Below are 11,204 nucleotides of genomic sequence, written 5' to 3'. Positions count from 1 at the left end.
TAAGCATGGGCAATAAGTGGGCTTTGTTGTTGGGCCCCACATGGGCAATGGGTGGGCATTAAATGGGCTAAATTAAGCATGGGCAATAAGTGGGCTTTGTTGTTGGAGCCCACATGGGCAATGGGTGGGCATTAAATGGGCTAAATTAAGCATGGGCAATAAGTGGGCTTTGTTGTTGGAGCCCACATGGGTAATAGGTGGGCAGTAGATGGGCTAAACTAGATGGGCTGTAAGTGGGTTCCAGCAAGGCTCCAATTCAACTCCAATTCAATTTAATTCAAAAACACAAAGAATTTTACTCTCATACCTACCAGTTGAGATGTAATAAAATAATCTTTTTTAAAAATCGCGAAATTAATTACAATTAAAAATAAAATTTCTCAATTTTAGAGCATAACAGATAAAGTTTGCTATAACCTAAACGAAAACAACTGTTATGATTGGCTTGTTCTCTCTCACACTCACAGAGAACAAAAGCCAATCATAACAGTTGTTACAAGAGTGTGAGAGAGAACAAAAGCCAATCATAACAGTTCTTACAAAAGTACCCGCATCTGTTCTATTTTATCGAAAGCACATGTTCATCGTCGCTGCGCTTCAAAAATACGTTTCTCTTTCGTATCGGCTTTACTCAAAGCGAGACGAAGCTTCGGGCGCCATCTTGTTTTCTGCTTTTTTGGTGACCACCCACTCTCATCCCTGGTTAGAAGAGTGTCTGGACAAGCACGTGTGTAGCTGAACAAAAGGTTGGTAAAATCATTCTGCATAATAATACGAGTATAGACGCTAGGCTTTGGCAATAACTATCTTTTTTTTTTTACTGTTAACCAAAAGGACTCCTCACGTCTTGGAATTCTTTTTGTTTGCAATTTATCTGAGCACTTGCAGCTATTACCTGTGGATGAGTTGAAAACAAAAATGGCTTTGTTGCCATTTCAAGACTGGATACGTGGCATTGCCACTCTTGCACTAAAGTGCTGTTTATTTTTTATTTATATGTGTATTTGTGGGGCGGCACGGTGGTGTAGTGGTTAGCGCTGTCGCCTCACAGCAAGAAGGTCCTGGGTTCGAGCCCCGGGGCTGGCGAGGGCCTTTCTGTGTGGAGTTTGCATGTTCTCCTCGTGGGTTTCCTCCGGGTGCTCCGGTTTCCCCCACAGTCCAAAGACATGCAGGTTAGGTTAACTGGTGACTCTAAATTGACCGTAGGTGTGAATGTGAGTGTGAATGGTTGTCTATGTGTCAGCCCTGTGATGACCTGGCGACTTGTCCAGGGTGTACCCCGCCTTTCGCCCGTAGTCAGCTGGGATAGGCTCCAGCTTGCCTGCGACCCTGTAGAAGGATAAAGCGGCTAGAGATAATGAGATGGGGGTCGTCGAGTTGGAAAGACGGATTTTGGCAGCAGGAGTGAGGAGTGCATGATTCGCTTGTGATGCGCAGACGGAAGGAGCGAAAGGGATTGAAGAAGGCTGCAGCAGTAGTAACACCAAGCTTTGGTTATCCTACGATTTATCATGGATGCATTCTGATTTTGGGATGGGCTTCTCTGATAGTATGGATAGTGCAGGGGAGGAATTTCAAATTGTGGGTAAATCCAAAAAACAAGGGAGCAAACGCACAAGAGAGAGACACAGTAGGTCTAGCACAGGGAGTGATGGGGAGTTGCAGCGCCCAAAAATAAGGAGAGATGGGGAGTTTGTGGTAATTGTGAAATTGAAAGGCACTGGGACAACCTTGAACAAAATACAGTTGGCTGAACATTTGGTGAAAGACATAGGTAACTTCCAATACGCGAAATCTCTTGCCAATGGGAGGATTTTAGTGGTCTGTCATTCCAAATCTCAACAGGAACGTGCACTTGCTATAACATCTCTGAACAAGTGCGATGTGGAGGTTTACGCACCGGGGACAGGCTCTAAGACTAAAGGTGTGATCTATGGGGTGCCTACTGAGCTATCAGATGAAGATATCTTGGGTAAAGCGAAAGGAGCAGAGGTCTCCGAAGTAAAGCGCTTCCAAATAACGAAAGATAACATGAGAGTGGCCAGCCAAACAGTCTTATTAACATTTGAGTCAGAATCTATCCCCAGGCGGATTGAAATTGGGTACTTGATCTTTCAAGTTAAGCCCTACATTAGACCCCCGCTGCGATGCTTTAATTGTCACACATATGGACATGTGGCGGCTGTATGTAGAAAGAAAAGAAAGTGTGGTAAGTGCGGGGGAGACCATAACTATGAGGATTGTGCGTCAGCTTTATGCTGTCCGAACTGTGGAGAAGCGCATAGTGCAGGCTTTAAAGGGTGCCGCTTCTATGCGAACGCCGTAGAAGTGCAAAAAATTAGAACTTATGAACGCGTGTCATATGCTGAAGCTGTGAAAAGAGTGGGTCATGCTAACCGCCCCTCTCAACAACCTGCTAGAATCTTCACTCCTCCGAGCGATAGCCTTATCATTAAGAAAACTGATTTCCTGGCTTTTATCACTGACGTGCTTACTGGGCTTAAGTTTTCTAAGGTGGTTAAAAAGTCAGATGTGATCCGGATTGTTTCATTGTCAGCAGCGAAATATCTGCAGGTGAATATATCCCCTGAGTCTTTGTTTGAACTAATTAAGGATAAAGAGGGCTGCCCCGTGGCGTCCCAGAGCAGTGTAGGAGGGGAAGGGTAAATGTCTTTTAGTGTCCTGCAATGGAATGCCCGTAGCCTAATTGCGAATGGCCAGGAATTAAAAAAGTTTGTTACCAGCGAAATTGAGTGCCATGTTATCTGTGTTCAGGAGACATGGCTCAAGCCCACTTTAGATTTTGTGATTCCTGGCTTTGTGTCTGTTCGCAAAGATAGGATTAATAGGCAAGGGGGAGGCTGTGCGACATTTATTAAGGCCGGAATAGCATATAAAGTTGTGCCAATAGAGACCACCTTAGAATTAATTGTAACAGAGATTTGGAGTACCGCTGGAAGAATTTCTCTTCTCAATTTTTATAACCCTTGTCTATGTTTGAGTGCGATTGAATTTGAAGATGTTATGAGGCAAGTACGCCCTCCTTGCATATGGGCAGGGGATTTTAATGCGCATAATGTACTGTGGGGGAGTAACAGGACTGATGGTAATGGGGAAATAATTGAGAATTTTATGCAGGATTTTAACTTAGTGTGCCTCAATGATGGGCACCCTACAAGAGTGCAACTAGGCAGCTTAACCCCTTCATGCATAGACCTAATGATAGTCTCTGGTGAGCTGGCGGGTAAGGGCAAGTGGGAAGCACTTGACCCATATAACCTGGGCAGTGACCACTTCCCCACTGTAGGTGCCTTTGGGTTGAGGCTGCCCGTTGAGCTGGACACAGTGGGAGGGAGGTTTAATTTTATTAGAGCAGACTGGGAGAAATACGAAATGTTGTGTGATGAATTTCTACCTGGAGTTCTAGATGGCTCAGTAGATGAGTGGAACAGTGGACTTTCATGCCTGATGTTGGCAGCAGCAAATTCTGCAGTTCCCAAAAAGGGTGGGGGAGGCCAGAAGAGGATGGTTCCCTGGTGGAACAAGGACTGTGATGAGGCAATCAGGAAAAGGAATAAAGCCTTTAGAACTCTGAGGAGATTCCCCACTCCTGATAATCTTGTGCAGTATAAATACTATAGGGCCCTGGTTAGAAGAGTGGTTAAGTCTGCCAAGAGAAGTAGCTGGAGAGAATACTGTTCTTCCCTCTCTGGGGAAACCCCCATCTCCCAACTATGGTCCACTGTGAGGAAAATGAATGGCATAAGAAGGAAGGTTGATCTACCTGTTTTAGTATATGAGAGTGAGATGGCAGTGACACCTGTAGAGAAGGCTAATCTTCTGGTGGAAACTTTTAGGAAAGTGCACAGCTCTGACAATTTAGACGAACAAAGTAGGGGGATGAGGGATCAGTCTGTGAGAGGATATGTGTCTCCTCAAGAGCCAGGGCTTGAGGAGTTCAATGTTTTCTTTTCCCTTGAGGAGTTGAAGCGAGCTATAGCTGCAGGAAGAAATACCGCTCCTGGAAAGGACAACTTGCATTACGTAATGTTTAATCATGTCTCTGACGTCCTTCTAGATAAACTCCTCAGTCTTTTGAATGAAAGCTGGAAGTTAGGTAGGCTGCCAAAAGTGTGGAAGCATGCTGTAATCGTGCCTGTCCTGAAGCCAGGGAAAGATCCTAGTTCCCCATCCTCATATAGGCCTATAGCACTTACCTCTGTTATGTGTAAGCTGATGGAGCGAATGGTGACTGATAGATTGGTCCACTTCTTAGAAGTGAAGGGGGCTTTAGCTGACCACCAGAGTGGCTTTAGGAGAGGCAGGGGTACTGTTGATAATATAGTTGCTTTGGATTATGAGATTAGAAGAGCTTTTGTTAATAAAGAATCCCTAATTGCCGTCTTCCTAGATATTGAACGGGCGTACGATATGCTGTGGAGAGAAGGCCTCCTTGTCAAACTGCTCAAGTATGGTGTCAATGGAAGGCTGTTTAGCTGGATTAAGAATTTCTTGGAAGATCGAACTATCCAGGTAAGGGTTGGGGATGTTATGTCAGCTACTGTGTTGGTGGAAAATGGAACTCCGCAAGGGAGTGTAATTAGTCCCGTGCTTTTCAATGTCATGATTAATGATATATTTTTAGATCTTAATCAAGGGACTGGGAGGTCTCTGTTTGCAGATGATGGGGCTCTCTGGGTTAAAGGAAGAAATGTCCCTTTTATTTTACGTAGGCTACAGGGAGAGTTGAACGTTGTGGAAAAGTGGGCAGGAAAATGGGGTTTTAAAATTTCTGTCTCTAAATCCAAATATGTGTTTTTTAGCCGCACTAGGAAGAAATGGGACATGTCTTTAACTCTCTATGACTCTCCCATTGAGAGGGTAGAAAGTTTTAAATACTTAGGAGTATGGTTCGATAGCAAGCTAAATTGGAACATTCACATCTCTAAAGTAATTGCTAAAACTGTCAAGGTCATTAATGTGATGAGGTGCTTGACTGGCTACTCTTGGGGGGCAGAAAAGGGTACCCTCCTCACCATCTACCAAGCTATGATCAGGTCAATTTTTGATTATGGTTGTCAAGTGTATGGAGCTGCTTCCAACTCTGCTCTGAAAAGACTTGATGTTATTCAGTCAAAGGCTCTTAGAGTCTGTTGTGGTGCGTTTGCCTCCACATCAACTTCTGCACTGCTTGTTGAGACAGGAGAGAAGCCTTTAAGGCTAAGACGGATCCAGCTCACACTTCATTACTGGAACAGACTCAGAGAAAGAACCAGCCTCTGCCCTGCCAGTCCCATTTTGACTGACTGCTATGAATTTACCTCTGGTCAGGTGAAGGGTCAGCCCTTTCTGAAGCAATGTATGCCATGGGCCAAGGATTTTAACTTGTTTGATATGGTCCCAGTTAAAAGTACATTCTGGGGACCTATCCCAGCCTGGCTCCTCCCCCCTGTCCAAGTGGACCTTAGGCTACACGAGGATAAACACAACGAGGATGTTGAATTCTCTAGTGACTCTGCTTCAGAGTATATTCAGAATAAGTGGGGCTCCGCTCTTCAAATTTATACTGATGGATCTAAAGATCCTGAGTCAGGAAGGGTAAGCTGTGCTTTCTGTATACCCCAGCTCAGTGTCAAATATGGATATAGGCTCAGTGATAATATGGCTGTTTTCACAGCAGAGTCTATGGGCATTCTAAAAGCTCTGCAATGGGTAGTGGAGGCACAGGCTAAAAATGTGGTTCTGTGCTCTGACTCCTTTTCACTCCTCCAGTGTCTTAAAACGTATTATTCCAACGCTCGGCCTGATTTGATTTCTGACATTCTCTTACTGATGAACAGCCTACATTTGAGTGGTTGTGATGTGTCCCTCTTGTGGGTTCCAGCCCACATAGGAATTAGTGGGAATGAGGTGGCTGATAAGCTGGCAAGGGAATATTTAAGTATTAACGATATTACGTTGGCAGTTGGTCCAGGAAGGACTGAACTGAGGAGCCAGCTTATGGGAAATATTTTCCAGACATGGCAAGCTGAATGGGACAAAGATTTAAAGGGGAGACACCTGTACTCTATTCAGCCTTCAGTAAACACACTCTGTACACTATCAGGGGGTAGGTCTCAGCAAGTGGTCCTGACTCGTCTCAGACTAGGGCATTATGCCTTAAACTCTGTTACATCTGATCCATAAACACAGTGACGGTCTATGTGAAGTATGCAGAGTCCCTGAGACAGTTCCCCATGTTTTATTAGAGTGTGTGCTATACTGTGAATTTAGGCGTATATTGGTTATTGAATTATCTCAGCTTGGTGTTACTACTGTATCCCTTAACTCTCTGCTTCAGTTAAAGGATTCGAAAGTCACTTCAAGTCTAGTTAGATTTCTAAAAGCATCTGGAGTATACACTAGAATCTGAGACTGAATGAACTTGCAACGACGTGTAATATCCTGTAGGCGGCGGTAATACACCGGATGGTGTCTAACCCGCCAGTATTTCCTGAAGAAGAAGAAGAAGATGAGAGATGTGTATTTGTTTTTTTTTAAGCATGTTACCTTTCGCTGTAGTGGAGTTTTCAAATCACGGACTGGCAGTTATAGCAACCAAATTGTTTACTGGGCCTGAGGAGGATGAATGCTATTGGCCACCAGCAAAGATGAACTCGACAAGGGCAGCCATAAAGCAAAAGGACCCTTGCACTGACTGGGTGACACACGAAGTGACCGTGAAGAGAAAAGCTGGTAATGTGCCCATGTGTATTTTGTATTATATTATCTTACAAGATGAGTTCATTGTAGATTTTGTTTAAAGGTGCACTATGAGTTCCTGCATTATCACTTCCGTTGACATTCCATGTAAATACCTAAAATGCTATACGAAACGGTACTCTCAAATTCCGGCAACTAAATCAACTTTGCTCACTGCCCCCACCAATATGTGCACACTCACTAACCCCCACCCCCTCCCCTGACCATGTTGTTGATTGGCTGGAAGTGGTTTGTTATGTTTTGGTGCACAGCCTGTGGCCCTAGTGTTTGTTTGATGTGTACAACCCCCTTGTTGCCTCCCAAGGCAAGTTTTTGTTTGTTTGTTTGTTTGTTTGTTTTCTTCAAATTTTTCATGTGGCTGGCAGAAAACTGATCAAGGGGAGTTGCTCTACAGTTCGATACAAAAAATGAAATTGTGTTAAAAACCATGCAAGAACTCATTTTCCACCTTTAATTTTGCTCTGAATGAAACTAATTGCCACTGATTTGTCTGTCTCCCACAGCAACATATGAAATTGCTCGCTCAAAGTTAGTGGAATATGAACAGAATACAGATGTATCAACCGAGCCTGAGTCTACAGAGAATATGGGCAGAGGGAAGCGCAAAAGGAGGTGAGGCTATTTGAATTATAGAGAACAGTAGAATGAACAAATATATGATTAACTAATAAATAATAAATGTAATCACTTAAAGTAACAAGGGGGAAAAGTGAGAACAACCATCACATTTTTGCAAATATTCTGTTAAATCTTTTCATGGGACAGCACTAGAAATGAAACATACAACTTAAAGAAGGCAGTGTACAGCTTGTATAACAACAGAAATTTGTAGTCTTCTGAAAATCTCAACGTAATGTTAATGCTGAAACAGCTGGAAACGAAATTAAGTACACCCCACAGCGAACATCTCCTAATTATGCTCATACATACTGTCAATATTTTGTGTGAGCACCATTATTATGAACTGCCTTAACCTGTATGGCCTTGAAATTCACCAAAGATGCACTGGTTTCTACTGTAATCCTTTCCCACTCCTTTGTGATGACATTTCAGAGCAGGTGGATGTTAAAAGACACCTTGTTTTTCTCTAACTTCCACTTTAGGATGTGCCACAGGTGCATACATGTCAACCTATACGGAATGTCCGTATTTTATACGGATTTGATTCAATAAACGTAGTATACGGGCGTATAAATAAAGTTATACGGATTCTTTAAAAAAACTTCAATATTTATTTAGAGCTATAATCGATTCCCACGATGATAAAAGAGCGCATAACATTTACAAACGTACTGTACACCACAGACAGCCAGTAAAGAGTCTTATGAAATCACGCGTTGTCTTGTGGTAGCGAGACTTCGTTCCACTTTTGATCATGCGCACACCGCATTGCGAGAATCCCGCCAACCGTGAAGTCATAGACATATAAACATAGATGCTGCCTTCTGCGTAGAATCATGCGTCATCCTCGCCGCCATATTGGATGTGGCAAAGTGGAGATTCTTCAACCGTCTCTGGTATAGCGTCTAGACAGTAGCCGAGAATAAAGATGCCTCATTTATGTGCTGCGTTTAACTGTACCAACAGGTTTACCGTCCAAACGAGATCACATGAGATTACCTTTCACAGGTGAGACTGGAAAAATACTTTTCATTGTATTTGGTCATTATAACGTAATTTTACGAACAGATTTTCCTGACTTTGTGGCTAATATGAAGTTTCGCGTATAATAGCCGCTCGGTGAAACCTGTCTCCAAACAGGGAAGTATTTCCTTCGTAACTACGCTGATAACACTTTGTGTTTTTGTCAAACGTTGGAGCTTTGTATTCATTCTGCAGGTTTATTGTTATTAATATTGAATAAAAAGTAACTGGGATATATCATTAAGTATCATTCAAATTTTAGGTAAATTATTTTAATTTGCATCTTGTACAGATTTTATAAGGGAAATACGGATTTTGGAGGTTGGTTATACAGGTTTGATTGACCAAAGGTTGACATGTATGCAGGTGCTCAATTTGTCACTAACTTAAACTTATGAAAACTGTTTTTTAAATTTTATTTTTCCTTTATATAAGCTAATGCTTTAGTTAAAGTAGTTATAGTTTAACTGAAATGCTTTAACTTATTGATTGTGCTTGATTATTATACATGTTTAGGCAAGTGGTCATGTCCAGCGAGGCTGAAGATGAGGATGACGACGACATCAACAATCAGGCATCTCCATCACCTCTGAGGCCTCCATCTACTCTGAGATGTATGCAGACCCCTCTCCTCCCCCCCACGGGTCTCTGCAGACCCCCCTCCACCCACCCACAGGTCTCTGCAGACCCCTCCACCCACCCACAGGTCTATACAGACTCCTGCACCCCCTGCTCCCACCCACGGGTCTTCAACCCCAAGACGAGACATTCGGGATAGCATGTTTGTTCGCATTTTGACCCTGCTTGAGGAGGTGAAAGACACACAGAGGAACCATGGGAGGATTCTCCAGGCACTTCTCCAAGATCGACACAACATTGCCAACCCCGTTTGTTCTACTCCAGAGGGTTTCCCCCTCAAGACGGTTAATGAAGTCGACTGCATGGAAGAAAAACTGGCAAACCCCACCTTCATGTCAGAACTGGTATGTATGTTAAATGTATTACAGTATGTGGACTGAATCAACCTGTTGCCCTGTTGTTTCACGTTGCCAAGTGCTGTTGAAAGTTATGAGAACAGTGTGAAAGAGTGGTCTGCACACTGGGTATACGCTCCAAAAACACTTTATTATTTAACTATAAGGCAACATTTCAATCCACTAGTGGGGTCTTCCCACTCTTTCACACTGTATCTACTATGTGCGCACCCTAACTTTCAAATATCCATGCATCTGGCAGTTCTTTCGTGTTGAGAGGTTTACTCCAGTGAGGAATATAGATTGACCTGCCTTGTATTGCCTTTGTTCCCTCTCAGATTGCAGCTGTGGCGGACATTGGAGGGGGCACTGTTGACGGGGCCACGAGAAGGATGATGGTGTTCCTCATTGACCACAACCTATCCAGACAGTACAACTTCGTGGGGAGAAATAGCAAGAGAGGATTCAAGCCCCTCAAGCTGTTTGAAGTAATTTATGGTAGGTGTGCATATAGATAATGTTTAAGTTGTACAATATTAGAAAGAGATCATAATACCAAACATGTTTATTGAACTGTAAAGGCAACTACAGGTGTGTGTAATGGTGGGCATAGGTGATGTCTGGGGTGTAATAGTTAGGAATGCAATGGTTCTTGTTTTTTTATTGAACTGAATGACACACCCCCTACGGCTCAATACGCAGACATGAAACGCGATATTTCGATATGTTATTAAAATATTACTCCGCTACACAGTTTTCCTAAACTTAGAATAGAATAGAATGCCTTTTATTGGAAACAAATAACGGCTAGAAACATTTCACTTAATGTCTGATGAATCTGTTTAATGTATGAGCTTCGCCTTATACATTGAATTACTGAAATTAAAGGAGAAGTTTGGTGTGAATCAGTCATTAGCCTGGTTGTTTGAGGTCAGCAAGTGCTGTCAGGAAAAAGAACAAGAAAATGTGATGCAACATAGACCGCATACATACAGATAACCTTCAATGAACCTTAACAACTGGGCTATTGATTGATTCACACTAGATTTCTCCTTTAACAAACTTCCACAATATTCAATTTTTTGAGAAACTCTGTTGCTTCTGCAAACCTGGCTGAGAGTTGTCACATGAAGTAAGTCACTGCTATATTTGTGCCTTGCAGGAGCCTTGAAGAAGAATGCAATGACCAGTCAGATCACCAGAAAGGACGCAGAGAAGGCGGTCTCGAAGTGGCTGATTGGTGCTAGGGACCGGGGGGGGGGCAATCGACAGGCCCGTCAGGCCAGAGAGGCAGCCCCTCAGGAAATTTAAATTGTATTTATTTATTTTTTTTTTTCTCAGTGAATTCTGTAATAAAAACTTAGTTTTTATTTTTTGTAAATAGCAATAAAAAAGTAATTGTATTACTAGCCTTTTTGTCATTGTTGTTTGTGTAAAGAACTGTACTATGGGCTGACTGTAAAATAAGCCCCCATAATAGTTATTACCTTAAAGGGTACAATCAGGGACCCATAATGAGCCCACATGGGCCCACTCAGTGTGGGCCCCACATGGGAGAAACCTGGGTTGCCCAAGTGGGTTTTAGCTAGGGCCCATGTGAAACCCACCTTCAGCCCAACTGGGCTTGCCCACATGGGGCCACCATGGAACCCCCGGACAAAACTGACTGGAGCCCAGCTGGGCAGCCCATATCCAACCCATATGGGCCCCACAAGGGTGTGTTGACAGGGGAATTTCCTCCATTTGTACACAATCTGTCTGACTGTGGATTGGTGGAGTCCAAACTCTTTAGAGGTGGTTTTATAACCTTTTCCAGCCTGATGA

At 43.1% G+C, this 11,204-nt stretch overlaps 1 protein-coding gene across 4 annotated transcripts; it reads left to right on the top strand.

Moving 5' to 3' along the window:
- Positions 1-531: 531 nt before the first annotated feature.
- On the top strand, positions 532-10,783 carry LOC132889552 (uncharacterized). Of its 4 annotated transcripts, none has more exons than XM_060926189.1 (8): positions 532-746; positions 4,412-4,533; positions 6,542-6,735; positions 7,266-7,374; positions 8,350-8,391; positions 8,923-9,389; positions 9,719-9,878; positions 10,543-10,783. In XM_060926189.1, the coding sequence occupies exons 2-6, from the start codon at positions 4,472-4,474 to the stop codon at positions 9,182-9,184; spliced, it is 669 nt and encodes a 222-aa protein (XP_060782172.1). In that variant the 5' UTR covers positions 532-746; positions 4,412-4,471; the 3' UTR covers positions 9,185-9,389; positions 9,719-9,878; positions 10,543-10,783. The 4 variants fall into 4 exon arrangements, with proteins under 4 accessions (XP_060782172.1, XP_060782170.1, XP_060782169.1 ...); XM_060926186.1 differs by lacking the exon at positions 532-746 and adding an exon at positions 757-2,574; XM_060926188.1 differs by lacking the exons at positions 532-746; positions 8,350-8,391 and adding an exon at positions 757-2,574.
- Positions 10,784-11,204: the final 421 nt, after the last annotated feature.

Source organism: Neoarius graeffei, chromosome 7, assembly GCF_027579695.1.
Source record: "Neoarius graeffei isolate fNeoGra1 chromosome 7, fNeoGra1.pri, whole genome shotgun sequence".
Lineage (NCBI taxonomy): Eukaryota > Metazoa > Chordata > Actinopteri > Siluriformes > Ariidae > Neoarius > Neoarius graeffei.
The sequence above is the reverse complement of the archived record's forward strand: the minus strand, read 5'-3'. Positions and strand labels throughout refer to the sequence as shown.